A 24,164-nucleotide genomic window follows, 5' to 3' on the forward strand; every position below is an offset into this window, starting at 1 on the left:
AAATGTTTTCAGCATTCATAGTAATAGTGTCTTGAGCAGCAAATTAGCATATTAGAATGATTTCATGTGACACTGAAGACTGGAGTAATGGCTGCTGGAAATTCAGCTTTGCATCACAGGATTAAACTACATTTTAAAATATATCCAAATATAAAAAACTGTAATAATATTTCACAATATTACTGTTTTTATTAGATTTTTGACCCAATAATGCAGCTATAATAGATTTATTTAAAAAATAAAAATCTTAACAACCCCAAACATTTGAGCGTTATTATGTGTATAAAGTCAGTTTGCCTCTAGTTCACACAGGGGGTTTGACACTTTACTACCCCATAAGGCCACGAAAGAGAGGAGTCGTCATATTCATAAATGGCAGGGAACAGCAACTGACAGAGTAGATCATATGAAAATGCCAACATGGAGGATATACAGCTTGTAATCATAAAACATACATGCTCACTATTTGAGAAGTTTTCATGCAGTACATACTCTGACAGTATACAATTTTTTTTTCAAGTTTTTGTAGTTTGAAGATATATATTTGTTGTTTTGTATGCAAACATCAAGCTTATTTTTGTGCTTTTGTGCTATATTTCTTTAAAGAAAGTAGTTGTTTAATTAGTGTTAAGTACAGATACATAATGTTGTTAAACTCTTTAGTGTACTAGTGAGTTTTAGAGAGTGTCTACACAATTATTTCTCTTATCTCTTCAACTAAAAGAAGCAACTTGGGCATCACTACTCAGGATTTTCTCCATCATCAAATCTTTCCACCTTGTGGGCTGTACCAATGTTTAGGGCTGTTTTTTTTATACCTGTCTTTCTGTCTTATGGCTTCTCACCTTCTCTGCTTCTTGGGCTGTACAGGTACTGAGTTCTCCTGTTGTCTCTGTTGATAAGTTGTCTAATTTTTACTCTTCACATTACCTGATACACAATGCTACTAGCATATCTTTAGAGATGGCACGTCATTTCAACATAGCAAAATACACTGAGAGTGGTGAACTGCACAATGCAACATTAAAACAATGTTAAATACAGTCATTATCACATGTGAATGACACCGTTGTAGTAAAAGACAATTTATTCCTTAAAGGTACAGTTCACCCAAAATTTAAAATTCTGTCATCATTTACTCACCCTCATGCTCTTCAAAACCTGTTTGAGTTTCTATCTTCTGTTGAACACAAAAGAGGATATTTTGAGGAATGGGGGGTAAAACAGATGACAGTAGATATTGACTTCCGTGGTATGACTTCCAAGTCAGTAGTTACCATTAAGTGTTTGGTTACCCACATCCTTTAAAATCATCTTTTGGTTTTGACAGAAAAAAGAAACTCTGACAGGTTTAGAACAACATTAGCGTGAGTAAATGTTGACAGCATTTTTGGGTGAACTCTCCCTTTAATGTGTAAAACTTTTTAAATTAGTGTCAAACTACTCCATGCACCTTTAAATGTCCAGTACTGTTTAGTATAAATGTTCTTTTATGTTTATAGATGCATTGATACAATTAATTATGAAGGAATTTATGCAGAGCATCTCTTTAATTCACCAGTGTTTCTGAGGTTTCTCTTCAGTGTGTTAGCGTCAGTGAGTAAAGGGTTAAGCCTTCATGTCTCCTGTCTCTGAGACAGAGAGAGAGTGAGGGTGTGGCCTGCTCTTTGGCCGAGAGCCACTCTTTCCCCCTCCTATCTCTCTCTCTCTCTCTCTCTCTCTCTCTCTCTCTCTCTGTCCGTGCACGTCAGTCTGTCTGGAATAGCCCAAACAGCAGCAGTAACAGGAAATCAGAGCGCTGTGGTTTCAGCACAATGGCAGAGCTCCACAGCTCAGCTCCCTGTAGCCTGTAGCCTGCTGAGCATACTGGAGTCGTGCTCTTCACATCAGTTTACCTAAACCTACCCTCTTCCCTCTCCCGCTCCTTGTCTTTCGTCTTTGGTACCTTGCAGGTGTTCCTGAAAGAAGCTTTGGAGCAGAGGCTGGAGAAGCAAAGAGAGGAGGTGCGCACAGCGGCTGGTATGGTGATCCGGGCCCACATACTAAGTTATGTGGCAAGGTTAGTGCAGATTTGTGTGTGTTTGTGTGTAAACACGCTTTGTTGAATGGTGTCGGGTGAGTTCTCAAAGACTGTCGTTGTGACTTTAGTTACTTTTTATAGAGTTGAGTGGATGGATTGCCTTAATAGAGCATGTGAATGAGAAGTTTACATCACAGAATGATTTACCAGGGCTGTGTGAAGGAGTGAATTGAGAGCAATGCAAAGTGGATTAGATTCATTATGAAAGTGCAGGGAAACTTATGAGGGATGCACAATGAAAAGTCATCAAGAGTCTTTTCACTGCAAATGCTGTATATTTTGCACTACACGCACAAGCTGAATTAATTTACATGCTGTTAATAAATCATGGTTTCTTTTGCCAGTTTTGAGGGATCTTGGCATAATCAGGGGTTTTATGTTGGTTTACATGCAACTTTGAGTTTCAGAAGTGTTTTTTTTTAACTAGCTACTCTGCTAGAGGAAAATTGCTTTAACTGTGCTTGTTTAGTTTTAGTGTTGCTGGTTTTAAAGGGGTTTTGTGAAATTGTAAATTAATCAGGCTGTGAGAACATCTGGCTGACCAACTAAAGACCATCTGGGAAAGACTTGGAGACCAGCTTAAACCGGCTAAGACCAGCAAACCAGTTTAAGATGTTTTCAGCAGGCTGCTTTGATGCCATTGTAAATCAAAAATGACAAACGTCAAAATATCAACATCTGTTTTGTGTGAAGGGTCTGCTGAGATGCTATGTTGGTTCCTGGGTGTTAAGTATTCATTTGCACATGATGTTATTTATGGGGTTGATGAAGTGTCTGTATTGCCTTTATTTTGTAGCATCCACAAATTCACATACATACAGACTCTTAGTACAACATTACAGGTCAGATGTGAAATGTTATAATTTAGGTGGCCTGGAACTGTGGCACAGCTGCTCATTCAGATCAAATGTCTTTTATTATCACAGACACCAACTAGCCAGATTATTTTATATCATTGACCCTATTTCATATTTGTCACACTGATTGCTTTTTAAATGAGCTACTGGTGTGAGCTACAGAGTTGTTTATTGAGTAATTGCTGTAATATACTCATAATTACGGTAATATCCCTGTCAACAAATCATTAATGAAAAGCCTCAAGGGCTCACTCTCTAATGTTGTAACTCTCCCTCTCACAGAAAAAACTATAAAAAAGTCCGGACCAGCACCATCACTATCCAAAAGAACTACCGCGCTCACTTCTGGAGGCAAGCTTTCCTGCGTTTCCGCTCCGCTGCCGTGGTCCTCCAGAAACACATCCGTGGACAGATCGCTCGACAACTCTACCGGCAGCTCTTGGAGGAAAAACGGAGGAGAGAAGAGGAGGAAAGAATCAGAAGAGTGGAAGAAGAGAGGAGACGACAAGAGGAGCTAAGGAGGCTTGAGGAAGAGAGACTAAGACAAGAGGAAGAAAGAAAGAGGGAGGAGGAGGAGAGACAGAGGCTTCAAGAAGAGGAGCGGAGAAGGAAAGAGGAGGAACGGGAGGCTTTACGGATACAGCAGGAAGAGGAAGAGTCTAACAGGAGGCAGGAAGAGCTGAAGAGCAAACAGATACTGGAGGATAGAGAGGCAGGGCACAGCAGGTAAAACACAATCAGGGCAAATGTTTGAGTTTTTATTTAGGTCATCCAAAATCTGTGTTGGCTGCTGGTTTGTGCTTAATCCCTGTCTAAAAGGATTCCCTCTTGTTTTGCCTCATATTAGGAATCTAGTGGAGAAAAATCATCACTACCACAAGGTATTATTTCTATTGGACATTTGATTTTATATTCCTGAGAGATTTTAATTCTAAAGGATATATCTCTTGTATTGTCCTAATTTCTGTCTTCACTTACAAAAGGTCATAGTATAATAGTCATAGTACATTGGTAAGTACAATGATAATGCAATGGTACTGAGCTATATGGGCTATAAAGCCTCTTGAAAAGCCTAATGGGTTTGTAAAATTAGTTTAGCAAAACTGCTTCACTGAATATTTATATTATTAAAACCAATTATTATATTATATTATATTATATTATATTATATTATATTATATTATTATTTATATTATATTATATTATATTATATTATATTATATTATATTATATTATATTATATTATCATTTATTATATGGTGTGGACATGTAGACACATGCAGAGAATTATTTTTTTTTTTTAATATTTGATATCATAGAGACATCTGTGTCAGTAAGGCTCTCAGACGTTTTGATAATGTTGTCTTTTTAGGATATGGAAAGGTTAGTTCAGATTGTAAACCGTCCAGTGGTGCAACTCCCCAAAACCTTAATACTTTTATTTACATTTATTAAATGCAATTTATATACATTATGCATATTACTATTATTCATACATTTATCCATTTATGAATTAATAATAAATTACTTAAATTAAGAATTCATAAAAATATTTAATTAATTTATATTAAATATTTTATAGTTTATAATGATCACTCTTATTAACAAATATGAATGATTAAACCTGAATGATTACCATATTTATGTACCACTATGTTTACATGCCAAAACCAAAGAGAATCCCATGGAATATCCATAGTGCATGTTAAAGCATTGTGCTTTTTGATTGGAATGTTAAAAATTTTGAATTGACAGAATGAACTGTGTATTATTGATGTGCATCCTCACTGTCCCTCAGGACGTGTCCCACAGCCTGTGCCAGTACTCGTCTGAAGAGGAGAGTCGTCAGATGGAGGAGATCCTGCGGCTGGAGCGAGAGATCGAACGGCTGCAGAGACAGAGAGACGAAGGGGTGTCCTTGCTGAACGGCAGCTCCAGAGACGAGCTGCGACAGAAGAAGGACGCTGAGATCTACCGCCTGGAGAAAGAGGCTTCACGTGTGGCTACTGAGTTCCTGGAGATGCTGGACTTTGGAGGATTGGAGCAGTCGCTCTCCAGTGAGGAGAATCTTCACGACCTGTCAGAGACCACCGCACCTCTGGCCGAGGATGAGGTGGATGAAGGCTTCCACGCGGAAGATGAGTGTATCCCACTCTGCGACTTTCCTCTCCCAGCTGCCGTGCCCATGGACAAAGAGATTCTCTCCAGTCTTCCGCCTCCACCACCCGCCTTTGCTGAAGTTGTGGTGGCGCCATCCTCACCTGCACGGATGGAGAGGCCAAAATCCAATTCCTCCATCAAACAGAACAGACTTTCAGACATCCCCCCACCTCCAACTATAGCTCCTCCCCCTCCTCCACCTTCACTGCCATCAACCAAAGGAGATTATGGATTGGTGTATAAAAATGCCAGGAAGATGGTAACAGAGATTGTACTGCCAGTGGAGGAAACCAGCTTCAGTATTCTGCCTGACACAGAGTCGGACTATGACCAAGAGGAGTTTGAGGAGGCGCTGGGGAGTTGTGGGGACACAGGAAGTACTAATGATGGACACCTCACTGACGAGGAAGTGCTACATAGGTCTTCCTGTACCTACAACAGCACAGACTCCTTTAGAGGAAGTTCAGACTCAGTGAGTTCACTCTTTTCACACTTTGACAGGGCATTCACACTGAGAGCGACTATATTTCACTATATATCAGTATATTTAAGAACTATATTTAAAGTGCTTTTGTGAATGAATGCAAAGTTTCAGGTGAATGCAGAAGTTTTGCAAGAAAATGCAAAGGTTTGTGAGCAAAAGCATTGAAACGTATTTTTCCCCTCCCATCTCATTTTTTGCTCCATAAAATGGAAACCTACACTGGAAAAAAAAAAAAGCTAATATATGTAAAAAAAAAAAAAAAAAAAAAAAAAAAATGGCATGAGATGGCATTTTATATTTTATATGCAATAGACAAAACACACACACACACACACACACACACACACACACACACACACACACACACAAAACACCACCAGGGTAACACATGATACTAAAATAATTAATTATATAAAATATAATCATATGTGAGGTCACACAGGGATTTATGGGAATGTCCTTTTACTGTTTCTCACCATAAATTATATGGTATTTATAAAATAATACAGTAAAATTACATATAATGTATAATGTTAAACCATTTATGGTTTTTCACCATATATGTCAAGGTAACTTACAGTCTTTTACTTTTAGCATTTTCTCTGTAAAACGTGCATTAAAACCTTTATTTATTTATTTTTACAGTGTATGCATTATGCATAACAACTGAAGCATTGCTCACAGTTGGTCAAGAAATTGTCTTGAAATTTGATGTTGAATTTTCCACTTTGTTGCAAAACCACTTAGGGCTCTCAAAATTTCAAAATGCCTCTTAAGATTTTGGTAGCCCACAATGGCCACAAAACAGCAGATGGGCTGATTGAAAATGCAAATTAATTGTAATTCAATTGGAGTGGCAGAAATATAGCAGTTTCCCCGGTTACATCGGTACACAAAGTAGCACTCATAAACGCTACTTTGTCAGGCGTTACAGGAAAAATAAAATGAAAATGCCATCAAAACTTTTCTGAAGACAGCCTATAATATTAAGGGCTATTCATTGAAATCAGCCTTTTGAAGTTAAGACCTCTTGAAATTATAATTAAGACTTTTCTTATACCATTTAAGGTATTTAAGACTTTTATGGCATTAAAGGGATACTCCACCCCAAACGGGTTTGGAGCGACATGGGGGTAAGTGATTAATGACAAAATTTTCATTTTGGGGTGAAGTAACCCTTTAAGTTACAACTCAGCAGAAGACTTTGTAAGGACTCGCGGGAACCCTGTATTTATGATGGGGTGGTTATACATTTTGGTAGTCCGACTGGAAAACACAATAGCCCCGGGACGTTGGGCTAGCGATTTTGCGAGCCCTGCCACTGCTTGGATTAGCGTAGCAGCAAATTTTAAAGACAACATCTCAGCATGTTAACAGTGGACAGTCAGCACATGACTCTTGGAAAAGTTGCATTTATTAATTAATGTCCTTTGAGGGACTGCTGCTCGAAAATATTGATCTTAACAAATATGGGCAATTAGTTGACCTACAAACCTGTCTGTTGTTGCTTGTAGTGTTTCTACACAATTGCTGCATCAGCTGGTAGATCATGTGAGTTTCACTGTCTGTACGTCCATTAGTAGTCACTAAGGATTTGCATAAAGTTGAGGTCTACTAATCTTTGTGGCATCTCCAACGGTCACTGTCACTCACATCGCTTTTATTTAAAATGAGTGACTTCCAGCTGCTTGAACACCTCGTAAGGCATTTGGCATGAAAGGAATATTAATTTCATCACATTTACACAGCTCAGTGTCAGGGTAGTCAGATCCGGTATTGCCTGAAGCAAAAAAAAATAAAAAAAACACTCAGCACTTTGTCCTAATTCTTTCAAGACCTTGGCATAATACCGTAATGAATGCTCCTTCAAATGCTTTATTGCTTTGGATTTCTTGTAGCTACTCATGTTTTATTTGCTAAACAGGCATGAGGAGGGATCAGGTGAATATGATTTGATATATATTGAGTCTTTGTCCCTCGGGGTATTCCCAGCGATTAGCCAATGATTGTCACACCTGCTCCAAGCACAGTCCTACAACAGCTTGATTGTTGACTCTTGGAGAATATTTGAACTCAAGAGACCTGATTCTGGTTAATTTTGGGTGTAATGTGAAACTTGACATGACAGTTCAAGTCAAGTCTGCTTAATTGTCAATTCTTCCACTTGTAGAGTACATACATAGAGAGAATTGAAACTGCGTTACTCTCAGTCCCTTGGAGCATACAGATAACACTAACAGTAGAACATTAAATACAGATAATAAAATATAAAGTACAAATATACAAACAGGTCATTTAAAAAGAAAGATAAGTAAAGCAGCACAAGGCACATGGCAGATAGAGTGCAAACCAGTGAAGTAAACAGTGCAGATATAATGATTGTAGTGCAAAATACCTTATTCAGTCTGATTAAAGTGTCAAAAATCTCAGAGAGCAGTTCTTTATTTAAACTGACAGAAGAGGTAGTTGAATGAGGTCAGTTAACTGCTGAATGAGGTATTGAGCAGACCAATGCTGCACAAAGTGTCTGGTGCAGGTCCCAGTGTGATAATGGGAGCTGGGGGGTGGGGGGCTGAGGTTCAGAGTTCAGTGGTGCCTTGGGAAAAAGAGGGGGAGGGGGGTTGAAAAGTTTGGGGTCAGTAAGATTTTTTTTAAACGTTTTAAAAGAAGTATCTTTATGCTTACCAAGGCTGCATTTATTTGAGTAAATATACAGTAATAACAGTAATATTGGGAAATATTATGTTATTAAAATAACTGTTTTCGGTTTTAGTATATTTTAAAATGTAATTTATTCCTGTGATGCAAAGCTGAATCATAAGCATCATTACTCCAGTCTTCAGTGTCACGTGATCCTCCAGAAATCATTCTAATATGCTGATTTGCTGCTTAAACATGGTTTCCACAAAAATATTAAGCACACAACTGTTGTTGTTTTTTTTGTTTTAGATTCTCTGATCAACAGAAAGTTGAAAAGAACAGCATTCATTTGACAGAAATATTTTGTACCAATCTAGAAGTCTTTACTGTACTTTTTATCAGTTTAATTAATCCTTATTAGAAAGTATTAATTTCTTTAAAAAAAAGGACTACAAACAGTGGATGAACAGTAGTATAGTACATTTAAAAGCCTTTTATTGACATTCACACTCCTTTGCTCCCCACAGTTCATTGACAGCAATGATGAGAATGATGGATATGTGGATACAGATGAGGAGGTGTCCAATGGTAGAGTGCATTTGCTAAACGGAACTGGACCTCCTTATTTCCACAGCTACCTATATATGAAAAGTGAGTGTTTCCTTCCATTTCCTTCCTTATTCTTTCATTTATTCCTATATCACTGGATGATCTTGCTCAAACTGAACATATCAATGGATAGAATGAGGAAAAAAGATTAATATTCCATTGCACTGTTTCTTATTTTTCTTCTTTAAGGTGGGCTAATGATCCCGTGGCGCAGGCGCTGGTGTGTTTTGAAAGATGAGACTTTCATGTGGTTCAGGGCAAAGCAGGATTCTCTCAAGTCAGGCTGGCTGTACAAGAAAGGTGGAGGAATGTCTACTCTGTCCCGCAGAAACTGGAAGATGCGCTGGTTCGTCCTTCGAGACTCTAAACTCATGTATTTTGAGAACGACAGTGAGGAGAAACTAAAGGGAACCATTGACATTCGAGCTGCCAAGTAAGAACTCAGTGACCAGATGTTGGTTTCATTGTAAATGACCATACATAGCTGCTGCTACAACTGGCTGTCTGCCTCATGTTTACAAGAAAAACACCAACTGATGGAGTCCAGGCTTAGTGTTTTAACGTTCATTGACTGATGATCTGTGGTTTTTCCCATAGGGAGATTTTAGACAACCATGAGAAGGAGAATGCACTGAATATTGTGACCGAAGACAGGACTTTCCAGATCTATGCAGAATCTCCTGAAGATGCTAGGTACATTTAAAATGTGTATTTATTTTATTCCAATGTGCCTGATCAATAGAGTTTAGTCAGTGTGTATAAATTTCATATTCATCTGTTGTGCCCCCTAGTGGTGTAATGTAACGCAGCTCGTGTCACATTGTTGACTAATACCTGTAATGCTTGTGTTGCAGTGGCTGGTTCAACGTGCTGAGCCGCGTCCACAGTGCCACTCCAGAACAGCTTCTGCAGATGCAGCATGAACAGGCCAACCCCAAGAATGCAGTCGTGAGTGTTCAACTCTTGCACAAGTTAACAAAATCTGAAATCACTTTCAGCACCTTTAAGTGTTGTAAAAGTGACGTATACATTTTATTTTTACATGATATTTCATCCTCAGGGAACACTGGATGTTGGGCTTATTGACTCTGTATGTGCCTCTGACAATCCGGACAGGTAATAATTATTTATTTTTAAATAGTCTTAAAAAAAAAGTATTCATGATAAAATGGTCGTACAGTGCTGTACTCATAAGATTTCTTTTCCTTAGGCCAAACTCATTTGTTATAATCACTGCTAATCGCGTGATCCACTGCAACACTGACACGCCAGAGGAAATGCACCACTGGATCGGCCTTCTGCAGAAGCCTAAAGGAGACTCAAGAATAGACGGCCAGGAGTTCATAGTGAGAGGTGAGTCAGACCGGTCTGTACAGGATACAGAGATTTACCAGCGCTGTACTTGCTCTGAATCATTGTATAAATATGGGTGCCATTTGTGACGTTCATACACTACTGCAGTTTTTTAAAGAAATATTTTTATTCCGCAAGAATCCATTAAATTGATCAAAGGTGACAGGAAAGACGTCTGTTCTTTATAACTTTTTATGAAAGATTTCGAAGCAAAAAGGAAGGATCATGTAGAATAATGGCTACTGAAAATTAAAATTTGCCATCACAGTTATTTTAAATTGTAATAATATTTCACAATATTACTGTAGTTTTGGTCAAATAAATGCAGCTTTCAAAAACAAAAATCATACCAACCCCAAATGTTTGATTGTACTGTACTTTTGTGTAAAAAATTATTTAATCAATAAATCACTGATGCCAACTTTTGCTGTGCATCTTTGGTATATTAGCAAATATGCATGTTTAAATTCCATTGTGTCTGTAGATATCTGTAGATTTTAGTTATGTTATTAAAATACTTAATAAAATTAATGTCAACCCTGTTAGTATCCCTTTTTTAAGTGATGAACTAATCTATAACTATTATTTAAATCTTCATTCTTTTAAATTTATGGTCACTCAAATACACACAGGCAAAGTCATCTCATACTCTCTTGATTATATTTTTTTTTCCTGTTTCAATGTTTTTATCAGGTTGGCTGCATAAAGAGATGAAGTCCAGTGGGAAGAGCACATCTCTCAAGCTCAAGAAACGCTGGTTTGTTCTGACCAATAACTCACTGGATTATTATAAATCATCAGAGCGCAGCACCTCTAAACTGGGAACACTGGTGCTCAACAGCCTTTGCTCGGTTGTTCAGCCTGATGAGAAAATTTACAAGGAGACAGGTGAGTTCACACATTTTTATGCAGAACACATTGTTAAGTGTGAAAATGAGATCTAGAGAGATTTCTTCAAATGTTCTTTGCACCGTTTCCAATACCTCCATTCACCACAGGGTACTGGAACATAATAGTCCATGGGAGAAAGCATTCTTACCGTCTCTACACCAAACTACTGAATGAAGCCATGAGATGGGCTTCAGCCATTCAGGTGGCCATTGACAACAAGGTTCCCATAGAAACGCCTACCCAGCAACTCATCCGAGATATCAAGGTACATTTACCCTAAAATATCTAATTGAATTCATAATTCCATGTGAAATAAGGTTTTCATCTTACTCACAATCATGTTTCAGTTGTGGAAGCCGATACCTCTCGAACCCCGACAGTCTCTCAAGGTCAAAAACTGTAGTGTTAAGTGAGGTACACAGATGAGTGCGCTGTGTGCTGTTCACTGTTTTCTCCTATTTTTTCTCATTTCTGAATTTGTTTGATTATTTCTGTGTGCTTCTGTTCTACATCTATGCAATAGATTTGAGTCATTTTGAATCGTAAAGATGCACTCAGTGATGTCGGTTTGTGTTCTGCTGGACGCCATAATGACATCTAGTGGCGCTGATGCTTTAAAGACATTTTCAGCCATGATTAATGTATATCATGAGAAAAAAACATACAGTGACAGGTGGCTCTGTATAAAGTCAGTAGTATTAAACTGGTCATGTGATCTCAACACGGTTGCATCCATGTAAAATAAAATCGCTTTATTTTGTTATTTGAATGTAAACCAATTTTTCAAACCAAGTGGTAAACCCATAATTATAAATAATAATAAATGGGGAAAAGCACTGAGTGCACCTTTATCTCGCAAGAAAATCCAGATAAAACCAGATTCTGATAACTAGTTTTAAATGTCATCTGGTTAGCAGGACTACTAGCTAGTTTAGGGCCACCTGTTGAGCTAGTAGAGCTGAGGTGGTTAATTATGTTGAGTTGATCATTTATGCTCTGAAACTTGAATGTATTGAGCACCTTTGACCTAGTTAATCAATCAGGGTTAAAACAGCAAACCCTTTGTGTGCTGTGTTTCCACCTCCAGCGATCTGTGAATGTAAAATGAATTTAAAAATCCCCAAATGCCATCGTTTTTTTCATGGTTGTGCAGGAGAGCAGTCTTAATGTGGAGGCTGTGGAGCAGATGTACTGGAGGAACCCCATCCTGAGATACACACAGCACCCACTGCACTCGCCCCTGCTGCCTCTGCCTTATGGAGAGGTCAATGTCAGCTGTGAGTCTCTCTTTTACACTGATCTATTCCTGTGTTTTCTGGGAAATCTTTATTTATTAAATGTCCAGGGTTGTAGACAATCAGTTCTGTTATTGTTAAAACTGTTACTGTTTGAGCTACATGACTGTTTTTCCTGTAAAATATTAAAATGACAAATAATAAAATAATTTTAATTGATTTTTATATTTGTTAAATAAAAGTGCACATATTCCATACTCAAAACTCAATTAATTGGAGGTCATATTATTCAAGAATTTAGATTTTTTTTTTTTTTTTTTTAGTATGTAATTGCATGTCAGCTACCCTTTTACAAACTCAGTAACAAAAAACTTTTTTTCTGTGGTAACTGACAGCAGACCACTTATGCTGTTAATAAAGCTTAATGTTTATTTAACTCTGGACATTCCTTTATTATGCCAAAGCATGCTCTACTGATCACATATTTTGGCCTCATTGTTGAATTGTTCACTGATGATTTATTTGCTTTGTGATGCACTTTTTTATGATTTGAACTCTGGAATTGGATTGGTAGAATGATGGATTTAATCTTTTGTGTCTGTGTCCTATTCCTCTCCTACTTCTTGCAGTGCAAAAGGAGAAAGGCTACACCAGCCTGCAAGATGAGGCAGTCAAGATCTTTAACTCATTACAGGAGATGGAAACTGTGTCAGACCCAATGCCCATCATTCAAGGCATCTTACAGACATGTCAAGATCTGCGGCCGCTCAGAGATGAAGTCTATTGTCAGCTGATCAAACAAACCAATCATGTGCCTCAACCCAACAGCCCTGCCAACCGCGCACACTGGCATCTGCTCACCTGCATGAGCTGCACCTTCCTGCCCAGCCGTGGCATCCTCAGATACCTCCGGTTCCACCTGAAAAGGTGTTGTAGCTACTCCTTGAATATGACATCTACTTTCACACTGTTGAATCATACATTTTCATAGTTTTTTTTATTTATGAAATTTCGTGGTTTATAACATAAATATGAAGGATTGTGGTGCACTTTGAAATAGAGGAAATGTTGTGAAAAACTTCCTGGCCCAAGCCCTTGTAAATCAACCAAAATAATCAAATGCATTGCATCCTTTGAAAAGTATAATAATGACAAAGCCCATCCTGGCTTTGTGTTGGGTGGTCTTATTTTGCAGATTAATTATTTGTAAAAAAAAAAATAATAATAATATTTCTATTTTATCTCAGCTTTATTTCAATTACTGAATGAAGTTTTTGTTACCAATATCAACACTGATTCTGAGCACAGAATATTTAGCATGTTGTGCCATTAATATTTTCTGATATCAATGACTTTTTAGGATAAAGGAGCTGTTCCCTGGAACAGAAATAGAGATGTTTGCTGTGTTCATTGGCGAGTCACTGAAAAAGACAAAAGTGCGGGAGTTTGTGCCTTCGCAAGAGGAGATCATCGCCCTTTTACACAGACGGGAGATGACGACCACCGTTTACTGCCATGGTGGGGGCTCCTGCAAGATTTCAATCAACTCTCACACTACTGCAGGAGAGGTGAGGGATGCTAACAGACTCTGCACTGCAACAATATCAAAAAAACATAATAATACAAGAACCCAGTGTTTAAAGGGAATAAGCAGAAATGGGATTATCCAGAATTGCACTCTTGTACCCATAAGATGTAATAATAAAAATCATCCTTTTTCATGCAGTTATAAAACAAAGAATGATATAACAAATAAGGATTTTGGAACTGGCAATTGAGGGGATAAAAGTCTACCTGTACCTTACAGAGAACAGAAAACTGCGGATGAACAAATCTTGCCTAGATATAGATCATTTTCCTCTTAATCAGGAATCTGTGGTGTAATACGCTGATGGAGAAGTGTTTTGTTTCTTTTCCATGTGTAGGTGGTAGAGAAACTGATCCGAGGCTTGGCTATGGAGGACAGCAGGAACATGTTTGCTTTGTTTGAGCATAACAACTCGATCGACCGGGCCGTGGAGAGCAGGGTGATTGTGGCCGATGTGCTGGCCAAGTTTGAGAGGTAAAATTGCACCACAAAGCTACACCTATTCACTCTCAGAAATTCAACTCTGTTCTTACAAAACGCTGCCAAATGCATGTGTCATCATCGCTTGGTTATTAAAGCAGTAATGCTCTAATATAATCTCCAAAGCCTCTAAAAACACTGTGAAAAACACACACAAAAATGATTGTTTGCTGTGATGCTTGTTTCTCAGACTGGCAGGAAGTGAAGCGGAGGAAGACCGCCCATGGAAGCTGTACTTCAAACTGTATTGTTTCTTGGATGTGGAGAGCATGCCCAAGGAAGGAGTGGAGTTTGTCTTCATGTTTGAGCAGGTCAGTAATTTATGGTTTCATTTCTTGCCTCTAATTCTGTTCAAATCATTCGAGGAGGTGTGTAATACATTGAGAAACTATTTTAGCAACTTAAACTTACTTTTTTCAGTTAGTTTCCCAGGCAACATTTTATAAGACTAATAATTATATTTTTAATTTTATTTTATTATTTTATTTCAGCTTTGTTTTAATTACTGAAACATTTTTTTATTAGTTTCAGTTTTAGTATCATCAGCATTGAGAAATTGAGATTTTCTGTCTATTGGCAAGTTGCTGAAGAAATGAATTTTTATATTTATTTAAAAAATTTAGAATTTCTATTTTCTGTTCCAATCACTGCCCGTAGTGTTTTTCATGATCAAAAATCAGATTCTGAATGGTCATCATTGGAGAAAGATACTTGAATTGTGTGGATACAGCATCTACCAGCAACAATGCTTACTAGCTAACAGTGATGACTAGCTAAACCGTAACCCCTGTAATTCAGTTCTGTTCAATTTACTGCACCTTTGTTTTTGATTTTAGAATATGTAGCTTTATTTTCTTTTCAAATATTGGACTCTGCAAGCATGAAAAACACAAAAAAATTGTCATTTTCAGACTTCGAAAGAAGTCAGATGTAAGTCTCAATCTTATTCATCTCTCCAGGCTCATGAAAGTTTAATAAGTGGTCACTTTCCTGCCCATGAGGACACCCTCCAGCACCTGGCTGCTTTACGTCTGCAGTACCTGCATGGGGATGTGTCTCGAGTGAATTGGAGCTTGGACAGCGTCTACCCCACCGGCCGTCTGCGCAACCGCATACTTCAGTTCACCAAAGTAGGAGGCGCAGCCGGATCAGGACAAACCCTGGAAAGGAGGAGGACTAGCTTTCTGGACGGCACACTGAGGCGGGGGCTGAAGACAGGCACCATGAAGAAGCAGCGCAGCATGCAAGAGGAACAGATGCTGGAAATGTGGATCAAGGAAGAGACTTCTTCCACCAGGGCCAACATTATGGAAAAATGGAGTCGGCTGCATGGACTGGATCAGCACCAAGCCATGCTCAAATACATGAACATCATTAAAGAGTGGCCTGGGTATGGATCAACGCTGTTTGATGTGGAGGTAAGAACCGAGGGTGAAACATGAGGATGTGAGATGATTACATTAATTGAAATGGTCAAAAATGGTCAACTGTGACCCCACTTCGCACTTGACATTAAAGGGGTCATATGACGTTGCTAAAAGAACATTATTTGGTGTATTTGGTGTAATGAAATGTGTTTATGTGGTTTAAGGTTCAATAAACACATTATTTTCCACATAATGTACATTATTGTTTCTCCTCTATGCCCGCCTTTCTGAAACGCGTTGATTTTTACAAAGCTCATCGTTCTGAAAAGCGAGGTGTACACTGATTGACCAGCTATCCAGTGTGTTGTGATTGGCTGAATTCCTCAAGCGTGTTGCGGAAATGTTACGCTCCTTGCCATACTGTGGTGATGTGTGTCCCGGCGCGACGAGACAATACAAATAAAACCCTGTACAAACGAAGCATTTGTTGCATGCAGTGGGGACATAATTACTGATTATAATGACTTATTCTGTCTTTTTACGTGTTGCGTTGCATATCGCTCTGCGTAAACATAAAACCATGTCTGGAGAAATGACAAACAACAAGCGCTACTCTACACTGCTCAAAACTTACGTTTAAATCATCATTGGCAAATTCTTTAAATATGAAAATGTACTTACAGGCTGTTAGTCAGAAGCACCAGACTGTCTTTGCAAAGTTGGAACTGCCTCACTTTACAGAAACAGACACCGGCATTGTAGGCTACTCTCCCAGGAAACAGTCCTTGTCCTCCGCAAAATGCGCTGCACACATCTGAATATTTGGGTTGAACTGATCCGAAACAGTGTTGTAAATACAACTTAACCACTGATTTCTAGTTATGTCCTCTTTTGGAAGGCCAAACAAAGTAGTTTCGCTTTCACAACGAAACACACAGCGTCTTCACAACATGGCGGCGGCAACAATACTACAGCAAGAATCAAAATTACGAACATTTGGGCGGCGTTATGCAAATCTTCCCACATAGTGTCATAGACATGTGGGGGTGTGTTAGAATGAACCGTTTTAGGTAGGAGTGGTTGACTCTTAACTTTTATAAAGAATATATCTTTGAATTTGAGACTTTAGTCTTTGCAACTTTACAGATCTTTTTTATGCACCAAGAGCTTGTTACACTCCAAAGAGAAAGGAAAAATTTAAATCGCATCATATGACCCCTTTAACAGGCATTTTGAATCCAGGATAGTATTTGGATACTTTTTCGATTGGCTAATCTGACACTTCTTGTGATTCTGCGTGCAGTGTAAAGAAGGTGGTTTCCCTCATGATCTCTGGCTGAGCGTGAGTGCTGAGAACGTGTCTGTGTATAAGCGAGGAGAGGCCAAACCTCTGGAGACTTTCCCCTATGAACACATTGTCTTCTTTGGAGCGCCTCACGCCAGCACATACAAGATCACTGTGGATGGGAGGGACATGTTCTTTGAGACACCTCAGGTAATCAAATGTCATTTTAAACAGATTGTTCACCCAGAAATGAATATTCTGTCATCATTTACTCACCCTGATGTCATTCCAAACCCAAATGACTTTGGTTAATCTTCAAAAGAAATTAAGAAATTTAAAGTCTTCTGAAGAGACATGATTTCTTAAAATGAGATTTAATTTAGGCCTTTATTCTCAAACATTTATCAATGCATATACATAGAGCACATCAAATATGGTCAACGGAAACTCAAATGTACTACAGTGAGGTTTGTTCTCACATGTCATGTTTGAGCTTCCACAAGAAACAATGTACTTGTTCTCTTGTATCACACAGTGTGGTTGAGCTTCTGTTTACCACATTTAATGTGCTGTATGTTTGTACTTTGGTTTAACCCTTCATGCATGAGAATTACTTCACAATTTTTAAACATGTAGATGACAGCATTTTCATTTTTGGGGGTGAACTATCCCTTTAAGAATACATAATCAATATTAAATTGAATAGAAGTGTTTCTTGGTTTGCTTCAGTTTTGTTCACTGTGAATAAACTGTGGCTTGTTTCAGGTTGGAGAGATCACCAAGATAATGAAAGCCTACATCAACATGATAGTTAAGAAACGATGCAGTGTCAGATCAGTGGCCAGCTTTGGGAGCAACTGGATCAGGTGATGAGTGCTGACCAATCACAGTCGAGAGAGAGACTTCCTTCGCACTGATGGAAAAATGAACTCCGCAGGGATGTGGATTGATGAATATGATATGATGATACAGGAACCAGTGATAAGAAAATCTGCATGTGTGTAGACAACCACCCCTCTGACAACGTATCATGATTGAATTTAATATTCAGTTATGTGAAGTAGAATTTTGGACCAGTGAGATTCCACTGTGGGCGGGGCTACTAACAGACTGTCCTGTCAATCATCACTCGTTCCTTTATCCCATCACACCTGGTTAGTACGTGGTGCAATGCTAGTTGACCAGCAAATGTTCATGGAATGAGAAATGAGGAAAAGTTTTTTTGCCTGTCTTGCCATTTTCAACCATGCATTCTCTCATGTATTGTGCATGAGGGGCTATTCACACAGAGCGCGTTTTTGCATTCCACTGCACCGTTTTTCCATTGATGTATTTCTATGTGTAAGCATACGTTAGACGTGCCGTGTCTTTTGTCTCGTACATGACACAGCGTTCTAAAAATGTGGCACTCAAGTTAAATGTATTTTAAAAAACATGTCTCTAGACCCCATGTCTTGCATTTTTGGATTCCATTGTGCTGCATTTCCATTGTTTTTCTAAGTAAAAAAATAGACAGAATTTTTTGGTCCTTAGGGGCCATTCACACAGAACAATTTTTGTGTTTGAAAAAATAAATAAAAACTAGAGACATGTGGCACATTTTTAGAATGCAGTGTTGTGCAAGACGCCACAAAAGACCAGGACAAACACAGCAGTCAAACATGTCCATTTAGCACGTTTACACAGAAAAACAATAGAAAAGACTTGTCGTGTGAACGGCCTCTTCTGGGTTAAGCTCAGGTACAGTATAAAGACATAAGCAATATCTCAACATTTCAGTGCAGTGTTGTACTTGCTATAGCAACGTGATCTGACTGGAAACTGGTGGAATACCGTTGTACTGATATTTGCAAAAAAGCTATGACTCTGTGCTATTTCACACAGTAGATCAGTTGTAAATTCTTTCTTTCAAGATAAATTGATGCATTTCAGTTTATATGTCAAGCCTTTTTTGAGACAGATGTTTGGAATATGCTTGTCTTTTTTTCTTAAGAATGTTTTTTAAGGAAGCCTGCATACTTGTGACTGAAGGATGACTTTGTGTGCCTAAAAGAGAGTGAATAATTATGGGTGGGCTGGGTATTTATTCAGTGTTCGTGTCATTGTATGGATGGTGATGTTGAGTTGATGGCATGTCGTGTACAGACATCAGTGATGTAACACAGTAATAATATAAATGGAGGATGTCACATTTATGTGGTACCACAACCTCATTCAAAGTTCTGTTCATTATTGCTCCATTAATAAATCTGGTGAGCTGCTGGTCAGTTCACTGCCAATGTGCGTCTCATCATCTTTAGTTTAGCGTCAAAATATTCCAGTTTGTGTAGAGGATGAAAACCTTTTTTTTTGTAACTGGATTTACAAAATGCTAAATAAATTATTTAAATCCCAAATTGGTGTGGATCATTTAAGTGTTATTAAATTAATTTATATTTTCCTTTGTGCTTCGCTTTTTCACAGTCTCATGCACGTGATATAAAATATTAAATTACAACTTGCATTCATTTATTTTATATAAGTTCCCTTGTAATAAGAATATATTTTGGAGATTAACTGTTTGATTTTGTTTTTGTTCATCTTTGTTACAAAATATATAATGATGATATAGAGATGAACAAAAAACTGCATTGCTGTGGATTTTAGTTTTGTTCCCAACAAAGGCATAGTAGTCCATTATCAGCATGCATCTATCAGTGTTAGAGGTTTTTACAATCTAACTCAGGGTCCTGAAGAGCCTTCCTGAAGGCAAGATGTGTCCACAAAGTGTCTTTCCCTCAAATATGAGAACTGCACACGTTCAGTCAAAGATTTGTTTCATAGTGTGCTTTATGAGCAACAGCACTACATGTGGGCAGTAAATTCTGAAGTCATATGTTTTACTCAAATATAAATCCCTGCCTTTCCTGTATATGCTCTCTCCTACACAACATACTATGATGAATTACAGCAAAATAAATAATATAAAAATATAATAAATATGAAAGCTTCAGTTTAGAGGCAACAAGTTAATACACTTAGCTAAAAGATGACATTTATTTTACAAAAATTAGCCATTTAAAAAAGTTAACAGATCATCATGTGTATTCTAAACGTGTATTACTTGTTTTACTTTTAATATATTAAATAATGATGTTTAAGGCATATCCTGCTTAACCATAAACCACTATTTCGAAACTGGGAGGTTCTTGAAAAAGTCGTCGTTCAGTCCTTCCAGCAAACACATGACCAACCAGGCCTGAAATCAACACAGACCCAAATAGGGCTGCCATCATGATCCGAACTCGGGCTTTTTTACTGTCTTTTGTTTTCTTTGCCTTCAGTTTTGATATAGTTTTTGGCCAGACGACAAGTTCAGCAACAAGTAAGTTTCAGCCATACTGCTGTGTGTTTACAAGCGTTTTAACCGTGTCGATATGGTAAAACAATGCTCCTTTACCTGTCGAACTCTTTACTCGGGTCGCATTTTGGACATCAGCTCATTTCAGATTCAGCACGCGCTCGTGATGCCCACACGCTGTCTTCTGTGTAGGCAGCGCGCAAGCTTTTGAAACGCAGCCAATGTTTTTGCAGTTCGTTTGTCTGGACAGCCAGACTTTATTAATCGTCCAGCATATCGTCTGTTTCCTTGTAAATCGTAATGTTTTAATAAGAAGTCATGTATAAGCATAACGGTTTAACGACGATGTAACTTGGAAGTGACTTATAGCAGTGATCATATGACTCTGGACCACGGGCACTGTTTTACTTTCTGAATTTTTTTTTTAAATATGACTAAAGTTGTGTTTCAAATTGTTGACGCTTTTAGCCGTAGGCTAACCATAGCAAACTGACATTTTATTTGCTCATTTCAATGTACAAATAGTTTCCTGCTGTTTGTTTATGAGGCAGAGAGACTTTTGTTTAAATCACATGATAGGCAAGAAAACAAATGAATATTGTGTTCAGTATAAGAGGTCAGGGATAATATTTAATATAACTGCTATACGAAAAGATGCTTCATGCCGATTTCTGCAAATATAAGGTTCAGAATTCAAATATTAAAATCAGTTTAAGAAATGTACTTGTCACTGATGTCAGACTTGCCCCTTTTTCACAGACTGCATGTTAAAATCCAACACAACTTGTGAAGAATGCCTGAAGAATGTTTCGGTAAGATATCATTTGTTATTCACTGTCAGCAATTGTGGTTATCAGACTTCCTAACCCAGTGTTTGTTATACAGGCAGCCATAATTATAAAACGTGTGTAATATGTGTTTGTGTTATTGATCTCTTTTTCAGTGTTTGTGGTGCATCTCAAGCCAGAAATGCATTGAGTATCCAGTGAAGAGCATTCTGCCCTCTCACAGTGTCTGTCCGCTCTCAGAAGCTCGATGGGGAGTGTGCTGGTGTAAGACTGACAGTCACAAACAACAAGAAACATCTTGCCATCTCTTTACCTTCCTAATAGATGTATCGTATGGTGATGAACTGTAAAAGCAAGAAGAGCTTTATATATCTCGTTCATAGTTCATCATTTTTGTTAGCTTTACCTAAATGACTTTCTTGATTCTCACTTTCTTACATTTACACTCTTGTAAGATGTGTCAAGGCCAGTTCATCCTTCTACATGTATTGCCGGTGTCCGAGAACAAGCTGTGAGTTTTGGACAGGAATGCTCACATCTGTTCTGTGTTGTCTGAATCACAGTGAATTTCCAGACTCTCATCATTACCATCTCTGTGATCGCGGGGGTGATCATCATCGCCATATTTGTCTGCTGCTTCTGCTGCTGTAAATGTGAAAACATCGGGTAAGATGAAAACCAGCATGTGTAATTAAAATTTGTATTACAATCAGCCAATGATTTGTACATATTTATCTTGACAATGTATTCTTATCAATGAAAATTGTGTGTGTATGTATATATATATATATATATATATATATATATATATATATATATATATATATATATATATATATATATATATATATATATATATATACATATACTGCTATTAATCTTTAATAACAAATCACTATAACATTGGAACACATGAGAAATGATTACATGTAATTTTCCCTGAAAATTCGAAAGGTCTAAAAGGAGTGACGAGCGAATGGAGAGACAAGGTCACCTGAGAAAGTTCCGCCAAGAGGAGAGGTACGGTTTGTTTTGAGAAAATTGATTTCATACATTTGATTATTTTGTTAAGAGTTGTGGAGACCAGTGAGTCTTGTCTTGATGAAATAGTGCTCAGTAAGAAAAAAGTGCTTTATTTGTTTGCAGGAAAGCAGAGATGAGGCAGAGGCATGAAGAAATGAGAATGAAATACGGTACGATTTCTCTTTCATCATAAATGATATCAAATAAATAGTATCTTAGTAGTTCCACTGTGTTTCAGAGTTGTATCTGTGCTCTCTGTTTTAGGTTTGGAAAAGGATAACCCGTACTCCAGATTTGAGAACAGCTGAGAAACTTCTGGTGATGCTCCACTGTTGTCTTTTCTTTTACCTCACACCTGTTGTAAAACAAAAAGACCAGATTTCCCTGCATATCCAGCACTCCATTTTTCTTTTAGTTAGAAAGATCCTAAATATACCAGTTACTAGCTGACCACACAAACATACATTGTTGCCTTTGGCTTGAAGTTTAATTCATTCACACTTGGATTTTCAGTTAATCATCCAGCAAACCACAAATTAGATGTATTTATGAAGCCTTGTAAGTATATACATTAATCAACAAATTATAAAGTATAGTACATTCAACCAAATTAAGTAAGACTTGTTGATGATCGAGTCATCATTGGACTTTGCCTGATTGGTTGGCTGTACATGAAATTAATTTTTTATTTAGCCTCTTTTAGTTGTGTAGCATTTTTAGTCTGATTAAACTAGGACTTGTCTTTCATAAAATACACCACGTGCTATAATCCAGTGTGCTTTATAGATTTATCTCCTACACATTTCATATGCTTTTTAAAGTGAAATTGATTTGTCTCTGTCTTTGCTAGTGTGCTGGCATTTCAATATAATTTACCTGTGTGCTGCATTTTTCAGCGTTTCGATTACTAGTTTATTGTATTAACCAAAGGGTTGATTTGTCAGTGCAATTTACAAGTCAAATAAACTGTTAGAAAGAAAACAATAAAGTGAATATTGTACATTTGTTTTCTGTTTACTGTATATGATAAAAATGTAAAACTTTTTACCTAAATCTTATTGCTTATTGGTTGTATTGTTACATTTTTTTTTTTTTTTTTGGTGATGCAAGTTATTTATTTTATATGTAATTTGATATATAGTTATTTTATATGTAATTACATTAGAAATATGTCATGTTAAGTAATGTTTTTGTTTTTATACACCAGACCCCAAAGTAGTAATGTAATATTTTTCATTAAGTTAAAGTAATAAACATTATCATGTTGAAATTATGTCATAATTTAAAGTAATTTTGTAGTTAAAGCAACATTATGTAACATTTTCCGTGTTCAGAGTTTGCAAAATGTATATAATGAGCGAGTACATCATAAATTCATCTACCAAAACGCCTTTTTGTCTTATCCCAAATCACTACGGTGCATTTATAAGTGATTATTTTTGGACTAGGAACACTCCGACTTTTTGAGACTTTAGCTTATTCACAGTATCCCCCAGAGTCCATACATACCATTTTTAATTTCTGTGCATTCTGTAAGTGTTATTTGACGCACCCACCGCTAGCCTAGCTTAGCACAAAGACTGGATGTAAATGGATAATGGTAGCATATAGTAATCCCAATAAGTGACAAAAAAATGCAAACATTTTCCTATTTACATGTTGTGATCTGTATAGTCACAGCGTGTACAAATAACAAGGCTATGAGACAGAGACCATTTTTAATCGTATAAATACTGGGAACTATATTCTCACTAGGCGTAGGAGCACAGCTAACGTTACTTGGGCGGAGTGATTAGCGCAGCACCCGAGACGCGCCGTGGTGAGGAGCAGAGAGTTCGCTCAGAGTTGGATTAATAGAGTCAGCAATTACTAGATAGTAAATTTATAGTGTACAATCATGGGTGTTTCGCTGTATTGTAAAGAGCTGCGACAATAAACAGGGGAGACCAGGTAATACCATGATGTTTCATAGAATTCCAACCAA

At 37.5% G+C, this 24,164-nt stretch overlaps 2 protein-coding genes across 2 annotated transcripts in view; both read left to right on the plus strand.

Moving 5' to 3' along the window:
• The window catches only part of LOC109051227 (unconventional myosin-X-like), a 65,713-nt gene extending 46,288 nt beyond the window's left edge, over nucleotides 1-19,425 (plus strand). The window contains exons 21-40 of the mRNA XM_042763453.1: nucleotides 1,953-2,059; nucleotides 3,220-3,663; nucleotides 3,785-3,818; nucleotides 4,736-5,569; nucleotides 8,749-8,872; nucleotides 9,020-9,263; nucleotides 9,428-9,523; nucleotides 9,685-9,778; nucleotides 9,891-9,946; nucleotides 10,041-10,183; nucleotides 10,877-11,071; nucleotides 11,182-11,339; nucleotides 12,228-12,351; nucleotides 12,939-13,236; nucleotides 13,670-13,877; nucleotides 14,235-14,371; nucleotides 14,568-14,688; nucleotides 15,337-15,795; nucleotides 17,048-17,239; nucleotides 17,795-19,425. Coding sequence (XP_042619387.1) covers nucleotides 1,953-2,059; nucleotides 3,220-3,663; nucleotides 3,785-3,818; nucleotides 4,736-5,569; nucleotides 8,749-8,872; nucleotides 9,020-9,263; nucleotides 9,428-9,523; nucleotides 9,685-9,778; nucleotides 9,891-9,946; nucleotides 10,041-10,183; nucleotides 10,877-11,071; nucleotides 11,182-11,339; nucleotides 12,228-12,351; nucleotides 12,939-13,236; nucleotides 13,670-13,877; nucleotides 14,235-14,371; nucleotides 14,568-14,688; nucleotides 15,337-15,795; nucleotides 17,048-17,239; nucleotides 17,795-17,899 — 4,173 coding nt within the window. The 3' untranslated portion in view covers nucleotides 17,900-19,425. The remainder of the gene's footprint in view (nucleotides 1-1,952; nucleotides 2,060-3,219; nucleotides 3,664-3,784; nucleotides 3,819-4,735; nucleotides 5,570-8,748; nucleotides 8,873-9,019; nucleotides 9,264-9,427; nucleotides 9,524-9,684; nucleotides 9,779-9,890; nucleotides 9,947-10,040; nucleotides 10,184-10,876; nucleotides 11,072-11,181; nucleotides 11,340-12,227; nucleotides 12,352-12,938; nucleotides 13,237-13,669; nucleotides 13,878-14,234; nucleotides 14,372-14,567; nucleotides 14,689-15,336; nucleotides 15,796-17,047; nucleotides 17,240-17,794) is intronic.
• Nucleotides 19,426-20,219: 794 nt separating this feature from the next.
• Nucleotides 20,220-23,180, plus strand: LOC109061418 (pituitary tumor-transforming gene 1 protein-interacting protein-like). Its single transcript, XM_042763454.1, has 7 exons — nucleotides 20,220-20,393; nucleotides 21,129-21,181; nucleotides 21,313-21,421; nucleotides 21,721-21,823; nucleotides 22,112-22,177; nucleotides 22,304-22,350; nucleotides 22,445-23,180. Exons 1-7 carry the CDS (start codon nucleotides 20,303-20,305, stop codon nucleotides 22,486-22,488), a joined length of 513 nt encoding a protein of 170 aa, XP_042619388.1. The 5' UTR covers nucleotides 20,220-20,302; the 3' UTR covers nucleotides 22,489-23,180.
• Nucleotides 23,181-24,164: the final 984 nt, after the last annotated feature.

The sequence above is a fragment of the Cyprinus carpio genome, chromosome A9, assembly GCF_018340385.1.
Source record: "Cyprinus carpio isolate SPL01 chromosome A9, ASM1834038v1, whole genome shotgun sequence".
In the NCBI taxonomy this organism is placed as follows: domain Eukaryota; kingdom Metazoa; phylum Chordata; class Actinopteri; order Cypriniformes; family Cyprinidae; genus Cyprinus; species Cyprinus carpio.